Source organism: Rousettus aegyptiacus, unplaced genomic scaffold, assembly GCF_014176215.1.
Source record: "Rousettus aegyptiacus isolate mRouAeg1 unplaced genomic scaffold, mRouAeg1.p scaffold_m13_p_2, whole genome shotgun sequence".
Taxonomy (NCBI): Eukaryota; Metazoa; Chordata; class Mammalia; order Chiroptera; family Pteropodidae; genus Rousettus; species Rousettus aegyptiacus.
In genome coordinates, this window is record NW_023416295.1 from 78,632,679 (window position 1) to 78,654,399 (window position 21,721).

Here is a 21,721-nt window from a genome sequence, read left to right on the forward strand (position 1 = left end):
CCAGGCACATTTATGATTTAAAATTTTAACCATTGAATCATAAGATTTCTTGGTCCTCTGGTTGTGCTCTGTGTAATGTCTTGATATCATTACCCCAGATTCGTGGACACAGCCTTTGCCTGTTTCTTATTAGCTTTATTTCCTTGCCCATAATTTTCTTGGTTCCTCCAATACTCTTGCTATTAACCTTTCTGGCTTAAGGCTGTCTAATTTTACTACTTTATAAACCTTACCTCTATTGTGCTGTTTGAACTATAACCCTCTGAAACTCAGCCATTCTCAAATATTTCAACTGCTGTGCAGAATATTTAAATCCCTTTTATCTTTCAAACAAGAAATATTTTTAATATTAGTACATAAATTTAATTATGTCACCACATCTATTAGTTTATTTGTTCTTACCCCAGAGTTTATCTATAGTGTTCTTGCCCCACCCATAAAGCTTCCTGAAAGCTTTATGCAGTTCAATCTTATAAACTTGGCATTTCACCAGCAAGATATATTTCTGATGGGTAAAAAGTATTGGTCTTCAAAAATACATGAGACATACACACACAGCCTAGGCCACATCAACTACTTTATAATACATATTGAAAAATAATGTCTTCCATTAAATCAACTCTACTGGATCCCTTATTTCCACTAGGGAAGTTCATCTTAGTGCTGATGTGTTAGTGGAGACTGGTGACTTTGTGGAAACTTTATTTATAAATATTTATGGTTTATTTTGCTGATAAGGTAACTTGAGGCAATAGGTAATTATTTGAGAAGTTAGCTACTAGAAAAACTAGTTTTTCTAGTATCTAACTACTAGTTTTTCTCAGGAAATTAAACAAAAATAGCCTGAAGAAAAGACATGGTTAAAAGTAAAAAGGAAAGACAAAAATAAGCCATTTTCTTGCTCTGGTGCAACATTCAAAAACTATTGTGTTTGAAAACATTTTTATATACTATAAGCTTTCTCTCAGCTTATAGAAAAGCTAGTTCATTGACTAGCTATAACTGCAGAATTTATAAATATTCATAGAGAATATCAGTTCTTTACCATACAGATGTAAAAATCTGCTCTCTTACACCAAGCAACAGGTCCTTTCTTAGAATTTACTAGTGTTTTCACTGTAAGCACTACCCAAGAAGGAATAAAATTTAGTTTCAAAATGAGACTTAATTATGGTGGAAAAAATCCAAGAGACAGGGAGAGAGATAAAGAAAGGGAGGAGGGAGAGAGAGAGAGAGAGAGAGAGAGAGAGAGAGAGAGAGAGAGAGAGAGAGAGATTTTTACATTAAAAAAAGTATTAACTGGTTAGAATCAGGGGAGTTGAGTGTCCCTTTAAACTGTGGTGCTGCAATTGATCTCTGTATGTTTTCTGGTATTCGTTCCTTTGAAAGGAGAATGAGAGCCAAGATTATTGGCTGTACTGTGAAGCTGTCACATCTTAGTACTGAAAAGGTACAGTACAAGTGAATTGAAACAATCTTTAGCATTCTATTACATATCTCCAAGAGCTTTGAGAATGAACCAAGTGAATGTTTTATTTATGGCTATGTGAGTTACAAATCCCTCCATTCTGACAGCATTTCAGCCTCCGGAGTGAGAAAGCAGCAGAAAGCAGCAGCAGCAGAAGCAACAGCAGCAACAACAGCAACAGCAGCAGCCCCTGCTGAAGTCCAGCAGAGGAGATCTGATCTCTAGTTCATTCTGGAACTTCATCAGGAATCGTGCGCTGTCCAGGGTCCTGAAACATGAACCAAACTGCCAGCGTGTCCCATCACATCAAGTGTCAGCCCTCAAAAACAATCAAGGTAGGACCCAGGTTTTCTCTCTTCCCTCTGTTTTGCACACATATCTTCATTCATCTACTTAACATATGGACGTTGGTATCGCAGGGCACAGACAGTGGAGATACCCATTTGGTTTGAGTTTGAATTAAAGGTTAAATATGAGTAAAGCATTTGGTTCTGTTTTCGTGTGTGTAGCCTGGAGAGAGTAGTTTCCACTTAACGATTCTTTTACTTTAATGACTTTTGCTTTTTTTTTCTGAGACTATATTAGTGGTATATTTCAGGAAGAAAGTTTAATGAATTTCTAGAAGAGTTTCTAGTTCATGCCAGTTTTCTTGATGGATCTGCTGGAAACAGATAATATTAAATTGAATATGAGTTGATAACAGTGTTTCATTGTCATATGGATTTGAGACTTTTTATCCTTTACAAAGAAGAGTGTATTCTTCCTTGAGAGTGTTGAACTGGTGGTTATACTAAAGTGACTATAGTGAGAGAGTATAAAAGACTGTGGAGGGAGTATAAAAACATATATTCTTATGTATGCTGCCATATAACTCAAACCAATGAGGTGATTGGAAATATTCTTTACTTCAGGTGCTTGTTTTAAGTTTGAGGCTTTTCTGAAATTATTAAAGGAAAAGGAACGAGATCAGAATTGTACTGTTGTACATTAGTTTTAAGAGATGTTTATGACATTTTCTTTGATTTTACTCATGATGTTTTTACTTACAAGGAGACTTATAAATAACCAGATTTCCAGGAAGGGTTTACTCTATTTTTCCATTTATCTATATTAGATTGTTATCTATGTGAATACTTTGCATCTGGGGGAAAAGTGATAGGTTCCTGTGAAACTCTTCTATGGAAACTATCTAATAACCTGATGGATCATATTTACTTGACTGTAAACTTTAATTTACATACAATTACATATCTTTTACTGTGGTTCAAAATTTGAGAAGACTAGCTTTTTATGACTACTTACTTTTTGGTTTATATCTCAGGCCTTTGGCAATATTTCATAGATTGTAATTACAAAAGTAATATAATTTCAAACAATAGGTCTTCTTGTGAACTTACCTATCTTTTGTTAAAGTCTTTCAGTGAAAAATAGACCATAAACTGAACACTTTGCACCATTTATCTGCAATTATTTTTAAAAACAATGAGGTCTTCAGTATATATTAAATGATACATAATAATATTCCCAACATGAATAAACACATAGAATTAACTGAAATAGCAAAGAACTCAAAATTCAAGTAATTTGCATCATCTCTAATGGCAAAAGCAGAATATTTTTCAGCATAGAATTTTCTGAACTGTATTCAAGTTCAAAATTTAAAATTCTGAGCTTTAGAATTTTAGTTTTTTTCTGCATTTCAGATTCCCATATATGCCAATTTTATAAGTATACCATCACCGAATGATGCCAAAACAGTACACATAAGACACTCTACATTACGATATGTAAACTCTAGTGGAAATATGTGTTGTAGCCTAAGGTGGGATTGAATTATAAACCAGCTTTCTACCTTTGAGTATGGTTAGAAAACCATAAAATGACCAGTGGCTTTTTGTTTAAGTGTTTGAAGTCCTAGGAATCACATGTTTTATTTGCTCTTTTATTAATTGAGTAAGGACAAATGAATGATACTTTGTGAGACTTAAAATCTCTTTTCTTATTGGTGCTCTGGCATTGACAAACTGTGGAGGCAGAAAACTGTGGAGGCAGAAAAATGTTTCTAGTGTAAGGGTTTTACATCATCTTGCTGATCTTGCAGATGCTGTTTTTGCATTCTAACTGAAGCCATTGAATTGAAATAAAAGGTATCATAAAAACTGGACAATCCACCACTTAATAAAGTATTATATTAATAGCTTAATGAAAGAATTTTGAATAAAAGCTCTGGGTGATTTTGTTAATTGTAGAAGTTAAGTTCTTTTGTCACCCACCCTCCCCCGCCCCCTGATATTGCTCGGGGGAGCAAAAGATGCTTGTGAGCTTGTGATGTTCATAAAGTATATATAGTAGCAAACACTGAACCATTAAGGGAGTAATTACTTGAATATTTTCCAATTTGCAACAGTAAAAAGAGATGAGTGGAAAAGCTCTCTTACTTCAAATTATGTGCTCAATTATGAAACATTTATGGCTTTTGGAATTTATACTAAAAACGGCTATCTATATTTAGGTAATGCATTAGCCTATGAACAAAATGCAGTAGAAACTTAAGGAAAAATCCTAAGATGAAAGATTTTATAAAGCTATGAGATATTGAAGCTCAACAGACTCTTTGGACTTTTGAGATCTGTCTTTTGTTTTAAGCATGATGTTTTCACTGTTAAAGTTACTTTCTGAAAATTTTAAATAAAACTTTCTTATGGAATCTAGCCTATAGATAATTATAAGTGACCCAATTTGGGCTATGGAAATATCCAAATACTTAATAACTCGTGAATTGCTTCATTTTAGAAATTCTAAATCCTCTAAGGACTTTTCTCTCATATTCGAGCATAATAAACATTGAGGGAATTGTTCTCCATTGTCAGTGTAGTACACACTGGCTGTTCCTTCTCTTGACAGTTTAACTGCTGCTAAAAATAATGTAATGAGAATGAACAAAACTGAACTTCATTGGTTAAAAATAGCTTTAAAAGCCAAAATGTGTAGGAGGAGAAAAAAAAAAGAAGGTGTGTGTGTGTGTGTGTGTGTGTGTGTGTGCGCGCGCGCGCGCGTGCGCGTGTTCCCACTTGAAGTTTAAAAAGAGATATCTGCAGTGGGTCAGATTCAGCAATTGCTGCCATTGATTGAAGGTTATTTGTGGTTATGGTGGTAGTAGAGTTGGAGAAGGGGATCAAATGTTCAACATTATTCAGGTTGCATGATATTTGTTTTTGTCATTCTGTCCATTTTCTAGCTCTACCAGTCTCCAACATTTTTTTTTTCTGATGTATTTGTGCAGGTATGTTCCTCTAGCCAAAGCTGATAAGAGACAACAAGCAGAGGTAGTCAAATAAAGGGGCCAGGCATGTTCTCAGATCACTTTGGACAAAATGTTGAGTCCAATGCACTTATAAAGTCCTCTCTCATTTCAGAGCTTGTAAAGCAATAAAACTTTTCCTGAAATGGTTGCAACTCTTACCATCAGGGTAGCGACACTCAAAAAAAAAAATCAGAGAGAAAGAGAGAGAGAACTTTAACTCTGAGGTCTGTAATGGAAAGTTTTAGGGGCTATCTGGAAATGCTAAATATAGATGCAATCCTGGCTTATTATATACTTGATTTCTGAAGGATTGTCCACATCTTAGGCAACAAACACTTATTTCTTCTTTATCTTGGCTTTTCTTGGCTACAGTAAAAACGAATTAAGTATTTTAGTCAAATATTTAGACTTGGGTTACTTTTCCCACCAATAGAATTGAAAATTTAGAATAATGCCTAAAATAGTAAGATTTTTTTTTTCATATTTTAATGTAAGCCTAATATCCATGTATATCTAAGGGTAGGAGAAGAAATCATCCTTTTTGTGTGTGTGAATTATCAGAGTTGGTGATTCCTAGATCAGGGATCATATATATTTATATTATTATTGAGACCCCAAAATATAGTACTCAATATATATATTTTTTACCTTTCCCATCTAGTGACTCTTTCATATCAGCCTTTCCTTCCCTTTAGACTTTTCGAGCAGTGCCTGGTTTATTCTATCACAACCTTCACACTCAGATTCCCAGTTTTGTGTTGGAAAGGCTCCCAAGGTCTAAAAGTTCTGGTTTCTTCCTATGTACTCCTACTGGAGTAGCCATGAGTTTTTATAAATATATTTGAAGAAGTCTTTAGAATTTTTATTGTCTTCAGAGTAAGCAAACACTTTTCATAATTTTGACTGCCTTTTATAGTGTACTATTGATGCATTATTATGATGATAAAGTCTTTCCCATCTTTCTACCTCTAACCCATAACTCAATCCAAAATTGTGCTATAAGAAACAGTATATAAAATAAAGGAATAAAAAAATAAAAATTTTGTCACAATTAATATTTGTTAAATCTGTAGACTTGAGGGCATGATGGTTAGAAAATAATTTTTGTCTTTAGCAAATTGGTATTTTGGAATGTAACACTGTGATGAGTTTTAATGGTGAGAATAGCTTGGAATTGCACCAACTGGCAATTTGCTGATTGTTAATTCCACACTCCTAGTCTAAATGATGTGTACCACATCTGTATTTCATATGGTACTTGAGCTAATGTTGTAGTTTAGTCTTAAAGAGTATGTCATAATTATCCAAATTATATCCACAAAAGATTAGAAATATAAAAAGCATATGAGAAAAATTCTACCTTTTATGTCATTACTGTACACAAAATGTAAGATTCTTCTCAATTTCACTATCATGTGAAATTCTAAGTGCAAAGATTATAATATGGTTCTATATTGTGCTTTGTCTTAGAGAAGTTTTGGTCTTAATCCTAAGGACTTTATTCATAAAAAAAGAAACTTTATTAAGTTATAATCTCAACACAGACTCAGACACACTAAAGAAAGATTTGTTTTCAGTATTCAGTGAACCTACAGTTCTATTTGGCGAGATACAGATTTTCCCTGGGTATTAGGAGAATGGGCCATTCTCTTAAGTGGTGATATTTGAAGAAGCCAAAAGAGAAGATTTTACAAAAGAGTGTAATAAAAGATATTGTGTGAGAATTTTTTTCTCTCTTTTAGAAGTGGTCTTTATCTTTATAATTATTCTGACTCAACTTCCTTCATGTGCTTGAGGCAGAAATCAGTCTGTGATAAATAGAATAGAGCCATAAGTTAGAAATTCTACTGATGGCCAATTTGTAGTCATTTACGATTTGCATTTATAACCACCTATTTACACTTTAAAGATTGTAAGTAATTCATATGGTACTGGGTGTAGGGCCCAGCAAGTTGTGTTTTAACAAGCCCCCTGGGTGGTTCATGCATATTAAAATTTCTGAAACACTGAGCTAAAGAACTATAAAGTAAGTTACAATTGTGCAGTGGTTTACCCATGCGTGTTTGGCTATCATAGATGGAATCAGAACAACTTCAGAAGAACATTTAGTGTCATTAAATAGCATGAATTCTATGAGAGCTGAGATATATTAACCCTCACAGGACTTACTCAATGTCAAGTCCTTCACACAGTAGACATCAAATATAGATTTGTTATTTATTAAATGACTGTTAAGGTTTATCAGCTCTAAGATGAGCTAAAAAAATTTTTAAGACCTTGTTTAGTATGTGACCAGATTGGAAGCCTTGCTCTGTCTTTTAAATTCATGGCAATTTTTTTTTAAGTGCATTGCCTTTTTATTTATTTATTTGTTTGTTCGTTTGTTTGTTTCAGTGATTTTCTTTTTTGACTTTGGTTTGAGGTCATCTGGTAATCAACACCCTTGGTAACTAAAGAGATCCATAGTCACTAAGCAGAAAGTGTGCTTGGACAAGTGTCCCCCGTCTTGTCAGCATTATCTGAAACTTAGAAAAATAACAGTATGCAGGAATATCACTATAGCCTTTCTTCTTCTCTTTAAGAATGTTCTTTAGCTTTTTTGTATATGCCATGCTGATAGGCTATAATTGGTAGCAGTATCCTATACCACAACTGGAACAAAATTAATCATCATTTTCAAAACTGACCTCCCAGAGGCAGACCTGGCATGGTGTCACGTTAGCAGAACTAGAGTTACTGGGTGATAAACCATGAAATTAAGGAAGTTTACCTTCTGAACAGACTTATGTCTTGTAAATTCTGCATAGAACCCATGTTTTTGTTTGGTTTTTAGAGTTTTCATTGGGGAAAAGATCAAATATGTACAGCCTACCCTACTACCTGCAAATGAAGTATAAGGAAGATTGGATGGTTTTTTTTAGAGGGCCATCCTTAACTTGAATTCTCACTCTTCATGTACCACAATGAATCATGTGGCCTTGGGGAAGGCAATTAACCCAGTTAATACTTTTTTCCCCCCACTAACGGAAAGGCAATAAACTTAAATTATCTCCCAAAACAAAAATGCTATGTAAGTGCTTTGTATTATAATTTGTTCTAGCAGCAATTTTTAAAGGATATGACATTTTCATAGAGAGGTGTATAGTGAGAATCAATTTTTATGACATAAAAGCTGAAAATTTTATTTGCAATTATTATTAACCATAATGATGATAAAAACTCATTTTGAAGTCACCAGGGAGCTGAAAGTATCTTCTAATATTGTCGTAACATCTGCAAGATTTCTTCATGGACCTTTACCAGGAAGGTAGAGGAAGAGATTGCATTTAAATGCCATCTAAAGGACTGATTAATTCATTAGCAATTCACTTACTCATCCCAGGACTGTGCTACAGAAATGGGATATACTTTGAGTAGCTGCACAGATTGTATATGTGGTTGAATTGAGGGGAGGTTTTATTGTGATATGGATACAGCCTATTTATTACCTCTGGATTCACTGTTTCTTTTGCCTCATCTACTTTTCCATGTAATATACCTTTCAACATCTCCTATTCTTACTTGAAATTTCATACAGAATTTTCTTGGTGAAAGTTCTTAGTCTTACTTAGGTGAATTATCATGACCTCAACTGATCACTTATGGTCTTATATAATATTTTCTGTACTTGCTCAACAACAATTAATCTTTTGAGTTATGATTATTGGTTTCCATGTAAGTCTCTCCACTAGTTAGAAAAGGGCTTTTACACATCTCTGTCTTTTATCTTTGGTTATTCATGTGCTTAGCCCAATATCTGGTACATAAAAGCTTCTCAATTAAGATGTTTTGAATGAAAGAACAGTCAAAGGAGCCTGTAAACTTATTTGTTTTCCCAAGAGATGCAATCTGACTTTTAAATTCAGAAACATACTAGTCTTCCTTGACTTAAGCAGAACTAAACACTTTACTTTAAAATAAGTAAACAACATTTCAAAAGCTGATAAAGGGGCCTCAAAGCTTGGGATAACAGTGCTAATCTTCTTGGGGATGAACAGCTTCTGTACATTAAAAATAGGTTTTGTATTATGAGTGTCTTTCTACATTAGAGTAGAGGAGAGTCTGTCCAAACAGAGACCAACTCCATCTCTCTGCTTTGGACAGTTATTGTTTATTTTAATGGATGGGGGCATTGTAGGAGGACTATTGGCTCTAACACTTTAGTGAAGCTCTTTCTTATCAGAAAACTTAATTTCTAAGATGAATCATTGCTGCTGGATTGAAAAACGCCACTTCTCACAACCCTGGTTTCCAGGATTTTGCCCTAAGTAAAATATACTCCACTTTATTTTAATGGAAAGTAAATTGTATAAAAGTACTTAGTGTATTTAATAGATGGACCTATTACTTGAATAATTTTTTTGAGAGAGTGCAAGAATTAGGGCAAAAATAATGAGCAAGTCAGGTAGTCTTGATCCAGGAAGATATATATATATATATTTATTTATTTATTTATGTATATATATATTTATTTATTTGTATCTCCTTTATGCATATTCTGTAAAGGAAATAAAATTAAGTGAAAGGACCGACTCAAGAGATGTTGACTTTAGTTGACTGGTAAGCATGGAATGGCTTGGTGGATAGAGGCTTGGACTTACACTTTCATGGCTTTAATCAGTAACATTTAGTGAAAGAAGATTCAAATAGGAAGAGAGTGATGCTACTTATTTTTAAAGACTACAACCGAAGATACAAATTAATACAATTCCAATTAAGTGATAAGTGCTAGGTGGGGCATATACAAGGGTTTTTTTTTAGGGAGACAGGTGGTGAACATTTATAAAGCCTAAACCAGAATCCTGCATAGAAGTTATAATAGAGAGGAAGACAATATTATAGGCACAGAGAAAACCTGTGTAGAAGATGAAGAAACAAAGCAATGTAACTGTCATGAAAGCATTATTAGTTGAGACTAACTTTATTATAGAGTACCAGTTATTAACAGGAGTGAGAAAGGAGGTTGCAAATACATATGGGGGGAGGCCTTTGCATTATCCTTCAGGATTTGACTATACTCTGAGCGCAAAGCTTAAAGGGCAAATAGTGCAAAGACAAGATTATGAGATCTAAATTTGGGACACAGTTCTATGACCTTGGGAAGTACTCCTGAGGTTCATGAATTTAAGTAGAAAGAGAAGAGAGTAATGCATTCCTAGCTTTTAGGGTTATCTGGGTATTAAGATATTATTAGCCAGACAGGTGTTACTGAAGGTAAGTCTAAAGAAAAAAAGATTTGTTCATTAACTTAATTTGGTACCACCTGTTTTTATGAATGCTAATAATATTTAGCCTTTAAAGGCTTTCATTTTGCAGTAACTTTTTAATCCCAAAGAGTCTTTTTGACTATTAACAATCATTGGGTTGTACCAAAATTTTCCTCTTTAATATTTGAAGGTAATATATAGATTCTTTTTTTATAGATTCTTTTTTTCCTGTTATGTTGGTTACTGATTGTCTTTTCAACAGCACCCATTGACACATGAATGACCTCTGTTAACAACATTACATTTAAACATAAAAGATGCCTGGAAATTTGAGGTTTAGAGGTGTAAAAGTCTTTTCCTTTCTTGCATCCTAATTACATAAGACATGTTAGCTGGCTGCTTCAGTACAGCAACTGATCTGCAGACAATTGACAATGTTCACTGGACAAAAACATTTCTTCCTTTGAATTTCCTTTCAAGAAAGACAACTCATACAGGTTTTTCTTCAACTCTTGTGAACTAGAATTAAGACCTACATCAATTCTACATCTTCTGTGTCTGAAGAAGCGTGTGGTTACATGGAGGAAATAGAGAAAGGCATTACTCAAAAAAACCATAAGATTTTATTCGAAACAATCAAGGAGGTTGGATGGTTTGGAGGGGGAAAACCAAAATTATTTACTAAAGACATCAGTGAGAACACTTTTAGAATTTGATAGACATAATACATACACCATTTTGTGAACTAAAGTGTAATAAACGAAAATATAACATTGTCTCTAATGGTTTCATAGCAGAGACCTCTCTCATCACTTTGGAGCAAAAAGGCCGGAAAAGGGGATTCCAATATTATCTCATTCAGGAAACTGTCTCCTTTGATAGAAAATGACTTAATATCTAATTAATTTTGCTTTGTGTTTTTATTTTTATTTTTAACATGTCGTTGGGCTCTTTTCTCTTTAGGAAATATGAGGGGAAATAATGGTGATATTTATTAAATAATAAGCATTGCTCAGCACCTATCACAGTGACCTCTTCCCTGGACTTGGAACCATAAAAATCCCAGGAGCTTTTAATATCCAATTGACTACAATTAAAACTTTATAACTAGAGAGAGCATGTCCCACCTAAAGGCATACCATATCAAAGCTTTTGGAGGGATATTTATGATAGGATCATAGAGTATATGGTATCCCACAAAAAGTAATTTTATGGGGGGCTCAGGACCTCTGATTTGTAACTCTTGGCTATGTAATATTGATACATACCATGAATTTAATTACCAGATACTGAACACCAACAGACTTATGTCTCCCACTCAGTCATCTTACTTCATCTCTGTTCCTAGATGCTTATCTTTACTCAAGATATTGTTACTTATATGTCTAATAGATACTATGTATTCATTATATTAGAATCAGAACTTTTGATCCTTGCTGCCTACCCCTCTCTCACCTCATGGTATTAAATGATATCGCTATTTTTTTTTAGAGACAGACCAAAGCCTAAATTTTAGTTTTTACGCTCTTTTCTTCAATCCACCATTCAATTCATCAGTAAGTCTTATCCATTCTACCTTCTATGTGCATCTTCAGTCTAAATATTTCTCTCCATTTCCACCACTAACATCCAAACTCCCTGCACACTCACCTTTTATCTGAATTATAGCAACAAGTTCAGTGGCTTCCTGGCTTTTAGTATGCCTTACTACCATTAATTCTCCACTCACCAGTGGAGTGGTTGGTTTTAAAATGTTACTTTGCATACCTGGCTTAAACCATAACATTTTTAGAAATGTTAGAAAACAAACCCAGATCCTTAACTTTATCCTGAGGTCTCTGAATTATTATCTCATCCATTCTTCCCTCTGACCATATTGTTACGTTCTTTCTCCCTCCCCTTCCCCCCCTGACTATTTGCCAACCAAATTAGCCTTCTTTCTGAGCCTGAAACAAGCCACGCTCTTTGCCATACCATGCATGATCTTTGTGCTTGATGTTAACCGTTGTCCAAGAACTCTTTTTCTGTCACTTCCCATTGCACATTCTTGATTTCAATTCAGGCCTCTTCTGATGAACTCTAACCATCTAGGTTGTGGTCACTATTATGTTAGTGCTGCAAAAGCTCATAATCAGAGGTGATAATTATCTTTTGTTATGCTGATAATGCTACTACTAAAGTCTCCAAACCATAATCTTTGTTATATTTTCTATTGAAACCCTTGAAAAGATTATTTTATTTATATATTATTTTATTTATATATATTTATATATTATTTATTTATATATTATTTATATAGCTATTTTATTATTTATTTTTATATGATAAAAAAATCTGAATTCTGTTTCCCAATTCTTTGCCTCTCACTATGTTAATTCAAAAATAATTTATTGGATTTACAATAAATCTTACATTGCACCAATGAGGATACCAAGAATCATAAGACCCAGGGCTATTCTTTAAGAAACTTACAGTCTGGCTTCTTTTCTCCTCTTGCTTCACTTTGGATAAAGAAGGAAAACATGGAAGACCAAGCCATTGATGAAAACAGAGTGTGAATGTGCTCTGGGAGGTCATGCAAAGTGCACCTCATTCCAACTTATAGGAAGGAGTGACCTTCAAACTGACACTTGATAGGGAGCAATAATAATACTCTTGATGAAGAATCTGAGGAGAAAAGGGCATTCAAGGTGGTGGAATGTATAAAAGCAGCAAGTTAAGAAAGAGAGCCAACACCACCATCATCTTCACCATCATTATCTCATTATTGTCATTGTTAAATGACTGTACCATGATGCACACAACCCTGGGTTCCTTTATGGGATAGCTCTAATTCCCACAATGACTTAGCAAAGACAGAATTATAATTCTTGTTTTATAGATAAGGGCATTAATTTTCCCAAGTTCTTCCAGTGTAAGGGGTATAGCTTATATTTGAAGTTTACTACAAAACTCAAGCTGACAGCTCAGGTTTCAGGCTGCTATCTTAGTGTCCTTTCTCCTTTCTAATGTTCCCATCAGCTCTAAGGAACTAGTTGCTGTTACCCAGAGTCACCTGCTATTTTAAGCCTCTAAGTTCAAGTTTACTTGTTTTCTCCTATAGTAATACCCTGTGTCCCTCCTTTTACCTGCCTGATAGATAATGCTTATCATTTTGGGCTCACTTCACAGTAAATTCACCTCCTCTAAGAAAAGGTGCCTCTTCCTCACTCCCTCTCTTCCGGTCCCAGGAAGACTGCTTGCTTTTGCCTTCCTGGACATGCAACCCATCATTGCCATATATTTTTATATATATATATATATATATATATATATATATATATATATATAATATAAATTTGTATCTTCTCCTTTTGCCCTATTTTTAATTCTATTCACCTTTCACCACATGTCCCATCCATAGTTAGACTGCAGGCTCCTCGAGACAAACGCAGTGTCTCATTTTTCATCAGGACTTTATTGTCTAATGCTGTCCCTGACATCGAGTTAATGTTCAAAAAGGGCTTGCTGAATGAATGAATAAGTAAAGGCCATCCACTGTGGAGACTGATATGTCATTGCTCCAGAATAGTCTTCATAATATTGATGTTTCCTTTTATTTGATATATAGTAACATGATTCTCAAAGTCAAATATATTTGTGCTTTTTTCAAAGGAATTTATTCTCTCATTTTGTGTGTATATGTGTAAGACAATATGAGAGTTGAGTTTTAGAAATGTAAATAGAGCCTCTGTTTTATTCTAAGAGTTATACAGTTTCAAACCTCACATTTAAGTCTTTAATTTTTGTATATGATATAAGAAAGTAGTACAACTTAGTTTTTTGTGTGTATCTGTCCTGTTTTCCCAACTTCATTTATTGAAGAGTTTGTTATTTTCTCATTGTATATTTTTGCCTCCTAGAGGAAGAAAGAGCATAGAAATCTTTAGGTAGGTTGATATATTCTAAGAGTTGAATTTTAGATTATGAATATATCTTTACTTATTCTTTTCTGAACCCCTTTCAGAACTTGACATGCTGTTCTTCACCCAGCTATGCAGTACCTGCTGATTTTTTTAAAATCAATGTTCACTTAAGAAATGTCATTATTAGAAAGTACCATATCAAAATTAATTTAAAAATTTTTAAAAATAGAAAATATAAATATAGTTATATTGTCCTTATTGCTAACTGAAAGGTTTTAAAGTGATTTCCAATGTGAAAGATTTATCTTTTTTAAGAATAGGAATTTCACATAAGAAGAAAATATCTTCTCAGCACCTACTCTGTGCCAGAAGTTCTCATACCAAGTTCATTTATATTTCACCACTTCCCTGCTAAGGAAAGTAGTGAGAACCAGCCAGCATTTTAAATAGTTGATCTTGGTCAAGCCCCCTGCACTCAGTATCTCTTTTAATATTGCAGGACAAACATGATGTTTATTCTAGTAAAAAATATTAAGGACTTAATGACCTCTTCAGTAAGGTTGAGGTAAAACCGGACCTCCTACCCAGTCCCACCTTGACTCCACAGTTGAAGCCCCTTCCATTATACCAAATAGTAATATTGCTTATGGAAAATATGTAACTTAAGAGATCATCCTTCTAAAACATATAGACACTTGATTCTCCAGGAAATCATTGTATATTGAAAGATTTGATTTTGCAAAATCTCACATTTTCAAAGTCACCACTACACTTTAAGCCTTTATCATGTATCACTAACAGGCAGGACCAACCTGGAAGCAGTAGAACTGGGAATCTGGGATTCAGGGAGGAGGGGGAAACAATGCAGAGTCGTCCAGAAAGTGTATCTGTTGGGACTACCAAATAGAACGTAATACCATAAGATAATTTCAAAGAATAGTTTGGGTCTGAGAGAAACAGGAAATTCAGGAGAAAGAACAAGTTCACGCAGATATGGATAAATAATGATTCTAAGTCCCTTTTAACTAGTGACTTTTTAATATTAGAGACATAAACAGAAGACTCTGTAGCAATTTGGCCCTAACTAGTGGTGGAGCAAGAATATTAACAATAGCAACCATGACAGAAACAGGTGTGTGTTTCAAGTATCTATAAAACATTTTAGATGATTTCTTATTGAATACTAACTGCAATCCTGTAAAACACATATGCTTATTATTAGTAAGATATGATAAAATGAAGAAGGAAATATGAGGTGTTGGAATACAAATTACAGCAGTATGTAATGAAGTTTGCATACACTATATAGTTTTAACAATTATAATAGATTTTGGAAAGGTGACTTCTAAGAGTGAGGTTGTGATTCTCTGGACAAATACTTGGAGCATTTAAAGACCTGGGATAAATTTTTCCATGTCAGCAAAATAGAGAAAAGAGGGAGCTTATGTTCTGGAGACTGTTTGCATGCAATAGGTCAAGGGCACATATAAAACTAAGACCAAGTGAGGCAAAGATAGCAATGAATCTCATATTACAGTGCACATGTTCTCTTCCTGGCCCCTGTGGTCAAGTCCAAGTTCTGTTGCAGAAGGTAAAATGAGAAAGCCATGGGCAAATGTAGAAAACAGTCAATAGGAACAGAGATATTCACATCCTGTCACGCTTCATCTTGGGGTGAGAATTGAGAAAGAATTTGAAATGAGTTTGTGGACTAGATCAAAGTAAGATCTTGGAGGTTAGTCTTGGGTAAAATAAATAAAAACTGAATGTTCAGATGATGCCAAATGCAATGTATCTGCTGTATTTTCCACTGAGACTCTGTAAGTCAATACAAACAAACTTAAGATTGTCTGTGTCCACTGGTCTCACTTGGTCTAACTCAAGATTTTTCAACTTTGCCAATACTGACACGTTGGACTAGATCATTCTTGGTTGTGAGGGCTGTCCTGTGCACTGGAGGATATTTAACAGCATTCCTGGCTTCTACTCGTCAGTAGCACCCCTGCCAGTTATAATCGAAAAGTTTCCAGACATTGGCACATGTTTCCAGAGAAGCAAAATTTCCCCCTGTTGAGAACCACTGGCCTAACTGGTGGTCATTGCTGCCGATGAGGGAAGTTTGGAACTGGGAATGAATGTGGCTCATTCATTCCCGTGGCTATTTTGAATTGACAGCCACTGTTACAGTCTATCCCTAGGCCTTTCTTTCACTGAGGATGGTTGAGCCACCCAAATGGCACTCAGAGTACTGAATAGTTATCACCCAGGATTTATAGATGGAAGAACTCAAATGGTTAGTTAGAGGTCTGTCTTTAAATCATATGGAAGAACTGACACCTGAACCTTAGTCACAAAACTCGATATATTGTCTCTTTTTGCTATAAGTGGCTTTTATTCTATACTTTGAGAAACTCGAGCCTTAGGTATTAAAGGAAAGACAAGACAAGTAGGACTTTGGGTCCTCCTGCTTTCCTGCCCTTATCTCTACTTTTACCTTGGTCAAAGCAGCACAACTGTCACTATTCTATGTTGAGAATGGTTAATGTTCCTATTAACGTAATAAGAGACAAAATCCTTTGCATTATCTTTTTTGCCTGCTTGGATTTGGAGAAGGCAGAACCAGTGTTAACCTAGAGACAAGCTCAATAACATTCTGTATGTGCTGCTGGAAATCTGTTTTCAAGGGTAAGGTGAGCTGAGACTGCTGGGGTATGATGTTTGCTAAGCAGCGTGGTAGAAAGTTACAAGAACTGGGATCCGAAAAGGCCATTTCATCATTCATTCCTGGTCTCTTTCCAGAAAGAGTCATCTTTTTGCATCCATTTTTCACTCTTCCAGTCTACCCTAAGCTATTCTGCCAGAGTTGTCTCTTGCCAGAGCCTTGACAAATTGTTCCGTGTTCTTAAGAATCTAAATTCTCATCCTGGGAGCATCTTGCTTGGCAAAATTCAAATTCTATATTACTCCAGAAATTTCTAACTCCTCCCTTTTTTCATAAAATAGGGATTATCTCAGGACAGGAGAAATACAATTTGAACACTCTCATCTCCCCTATCTGCCTGTCATGATATCTGAAATTCTACATTTTGAGATTAACTTTGTTAAATAAAGAGATTGACTTCCCTGGTTATCACTTCCTTAAAAGCAGATGAACTCAAAAATTTTGACATATGTTTATTTTGTCAGCCAAAGGCAAATCATCTATTTCAGGAGGCAATATTGCCTACATGTTAATTGCGTGCTTTGGAATGTATGCTTTAGAATCAAACTGCCTCGGTCATATTTCAGGTTGCCAATTTTGGCAACATTATCTCAGACAAGCTTTCTAAATTTTTATGAACCTATTTTCTCATCTGTAAGGTAGGGTAATGAGGCTTTCTATATCAGAGTTATGGGATTTAAATGAGACAATACATGTAAAGAATTTTTAAAAATATTTCACTGTTATTACTACTCAATTCCTATAATATGTGGCCATTCTGCATGCATATTATAAATTAAAGAAATCATTAATAAGAATAAATGAAATATTGAAAATGATCTTGGCAATTTCACAATCATCTCTGATTTATTGGAAAACAAGAATTATACTGAATAGATCAATAAAAATATAACTACAGCAAGGAAAATGATATTATATGAATTATATCAAATCACTCTCAAAAGAATCAAGTTCTTACTGTAATAAGCCAATGGCGTTTCTACATTAGGCATTTAAAAATATAATATGCTCTTCTTCTTATTATATTAAGTCATAGGTGGATTTGTAGGCTTCTAAGGGAATTTTCCACAATGTTGTTTGACTGTCACTTCCAGAGGACCAAGAATTTCTGAAAGAGTGAATCTTGCCTTATGTGTTAGAGAGCTTTCAAAAAAGAAGTGTTAATGTCACTAAAAGTTATATCAAATCTTTGATATTTTAGATATAAAAAGAAGTTAATAAAAATTGGATAATAAATGTCTTCTGACTAATATTTTATTATATTCTTAACTTAGGTCTTAGAAAGAGGAGAATAGTACAGTCAAATTGCTATTACCTGTACTGAGTAAATTCTAGAAATGTTAAGAAAAGTTTAGTACAGAAAGTGCTAAAAAAATGTTTGCAGAATGAATGTTTAAAACATTTTGTTCTTAATGATTACCATTGCCTACACCACATATGTTCTTACTGTTGCCAAGACCTTTTTATTTAGCCAGCTGGACATTGTCATACAGCATGTAACAAACACCACTGAGTGATACAATCAGTGATCTCTCCATTATGCCCAAACAAATTTTGCTTTTGGAACCTAAATTGTTAATACCTACACTAAAGATTTTATTACCCAATGGTATATTTTGCATGCTGCATGACAATGTCAGGGATGAGAACCACCAGTCTGTAAGTAGACTTTACATTGATCTAGAAAGACTCAGATTTGTGTGAGGTCTACTTACAGAGACTGGTGTCAAAAAATTCTATGAAACAAGGGGAAACATTCACACACACACACACACACACACACACACACACACACACACTTCCTCTTCCCAGGTTTCCCCTATTCTGTAATACATGCAAAGCTAATGGAGTCAGCTGGGGATCACAAAGAGAATGTTCTCTTCTGTGTTACAAGGAGTCTCAAAATATGCTGTATTATTTTGTTTCAAAAGGATAAAATCAATTTAAGTTAAACAGCAATAAATAATCATTTAGATTATGAGAAGGCATTTTTATGTAACTTAGTGTAAGACCTTATACTGTTACTTTATTAACACTATCTGTTCTTTCCTTTTTTCTTCTTGAGTTGTAATAAAGAGAGTTACATCCTGTAGTCACCATGGCTTACTCTTGCCATTCATTCCTAGGGAAATGCTTGGGCTGCCATAGTCCCTGTAGTGACAGGTTATCTCTTGGTGGACATAAAGCGCAGTGAAATTAAAGCCATTCTCATATCTTGAATCTCTTTACAAGCCATCTACCAAGGAATGTCTATTTTCTCCCACAGACTATAAGCAGCAATATGCTGAGATGATAATGAGGCTGGATATGAAAACAAGAGTACCTAATTTTCTGATAATCATTCCATTGCAATCAAATACATTTGAGATGATTCCATGTAATTTTTTTTTTTTAATTCTAAGAGTATATGTGTTGAAATTTCTGAGTTTTTAAAAAATCCTTTTGGAAACTTAAAAGGAAAAAGTTCAATGCTAGTAAACCTCAGTCCTTTCTTATATTTTGGTATACTAATGACTGTTTACAATCTTATAATTTAAGTTGATATATCTAGATTTAATTAAGCCACTCCTTTCCTAATAAAAAAAGCTGATTGATCTGAACTGCAGTAATTCTGAATATATAATGATTTAGATGTGCTTATTATAACTACATAGTTAAAAAGAAAATAACTGTTGAGCAAATTCAGAATTTAAACAGAATGACAGAGTGTACATTTAAACTAATTATGTGACAAACTTTTAAGCTCTCCATTTTATGGGAAATATAGAACACCGAGCGTTACTCTTATCTATTCATTAAAGAATAATTTTCTTTTAGGTTTTATTTTCTCCCTATAATTTTTGTGGCTTAGTTTGTGTTACTCACTGTATATAAAACTAATAAAGCTGCATATTTTTCAATAGACATCAGCCTTTTACTAATTCAGAATGTCTATTCCTTTAATTAATCCAAATTAGATATTATGTTTTCCCCCAAACAAAATGCATCCTTACATCAATTAAATAAGAATTTTTGATGAAATGTTCCCTAACAGAGAGTAAGTAATTGAGATATAATTGTTTGTAGATGAAAAATAACTGCCACTTTCATGGCAAATGTGAGTTTAATGTAGATGATTTCCATGATTACGATGTGTTTTATGTGTCTTTTTATTCCACTGTTTTGGAAACATTCATAGTGCCAATTGAGGCGAAAGCATCTTAATGTTTGTTTTAGTGTTTGGCAACAAATATAGCCTATAAAATATGTAGTAGTTAATATTAAAAGCTCATGCCAGATTGTAGCATAAAGAGTTTATTCAGTCTCTTTAAATGCATCAATTTAAAACTTCATCGGAATGAGTTCTCATTTAGCATTTGGGTTTCTTATGATTTTCAACAGGTGAGCTTTGGTGAAGTTAGGAGGGATGTCTTTTTCCTGGATTTGCACAGCCTGCAAATTGAGGGCTCTTAATGAGGCTGACTCACTACCTCTTTAAGAGGACCTCTGGCGGCAATCACCTTCAGTGCCTATAGGGTTTGTTGAGTGTTCAGAACACAAACAGTACTCATTTTGTGCCATCTCTAGGGGAGGGAGACAGTGTAGAGAAGTGTTAGATCTATGAATTTCTCTTGGTTCCATTGGTTCACCAGGAAAGAACAATTTTATTTACCTTGGTCGTGTTCTTCTTAAGGCTGTCTTTAGGATTGGATTACTTGCCTCCTTCCACCAATTCTCCTCTCCTATATATTTCCTCAGTCCCGGTAATGATAAGATTCCTTTTAGAAGTCAGGTAGTACAATATTTTATCATGTTGCATTACAGGCTTGAAGAAAGAGAATCTAGAATGCTTTAAGAAAACACAGCAATGCCTTGCTGGTGCAGGGGCCAATGCAAGGGGAAATAAATGCTTGCTCTTTGTTTCGGTCAGACATCTACACTTTTGATCCATCTAGCTTTGGGCAAGTTATTTAAACACTCTATGACTCATGTTCCTCAGTTCTAAATTAGAGATTTAGAAACAATATATGAAAGTATCTGGTATATATGGAATATGATAGAACATAACTTCAACATTTAGACATCAAAAGAAAGGAAAGGAGGAAAAGGAATAAGAGGAAAGTAAGGGAGAGAGATGAGAGCTTGTGGAGACTGTGTAGGGGGGCAGGTAGTTAGAAGATAATGAGACCTGGACTATCTAAGACACAAATGTCTTCCTTGTGAGCAGAAAGGGAGAAATATTGTATCGTGGCATTCATCCAAATTTATCACAGTTAAGAAATAACTGGAACAAACTGTGTTGCTATCAGCAACAGGTGGGAACAGGATGATCAAAGAAACACCCATGGGGCTTTATTAGAACAGAACATCATTCTGCACTACAAGGTAATTTTCATCTTTTTAAAATACATTTTCATTTTAAAGTAGTTCTGTATTTACAGACAAGTTGCAAAGATAGTACAGAGAGTTCCCACACACCCCAACCCAGTTTAACATCTTATATTACTGTGGTACATTTATCACAACAAAGGAACCATCCTTGTTACATTACTATTAAGTAAACTTCATAATTTGTTTAATTTCATTAATTTCCCCTTAAAGTCCTTTTTCTGTTTCATGATCCTACACATTATACCACATAATATTTAGTTATATCTCTTCTTCTCTCGTCTGTGACACTTTTTCAGACTTTCCTCACTTTTAATGACTTTGGTGGTTTTGAAGAGTTAACTATTTTGTAGAATGTTCCTCAAGTTAAATTTGTCTGATGGTTTCCTCATAGTTAGACTGGGGTTATATGTTTTGTGAAGAAAAACCTAAGAATTAATTTCTTATTCAATCTACATTATACCAAGGGTATATGCTATCAATATGCCTTATTATTGATTTTTTAACTTTGATTACCTGGCTAAGGTAGTGTTTTAAGTTTCTCCATTGTAAATATTCCCTACTCCCTTCCCACACCTTGATCTTGGCAGCAAAATACTAAGCACAGCCTTTACTTAGTTATACTCTGTCTCCTTAAGGGGTGGTTTCTACATAAACTGTTTGAAACTTTTGTATTCAGAAGTTTGTCTCTTTTTTCCTTATTTACTT

General features: G+C 34.3%; 1 protein-coding gene across 1 annotated transcript in view; it reads left to right on the plus strand.

Moving 5' to 3' along the window:
* The first annotated feature begins 1,294 nt into the window (after positions 1-1,294).
* The window catches only part of DPP10 (dipeptidyl peptidase like 10), a 1,197,668-nt gene continuing 1,177,241 nt past the window's right edge, over positions 1,295-21,721 (plus strand). Inside the window, exon 1 of the mRNA XM_036237031.1 lies at positions 1,295-1,803. Coding sequence (XP_036092924.1) covers positions 1,744-1,803 — 60 coding nt within the window. The 5' untranslated portion in view covers positions 1,295-1,743. The remainder of the gene's footprint in view (positions 1,804-21,721) is intronic.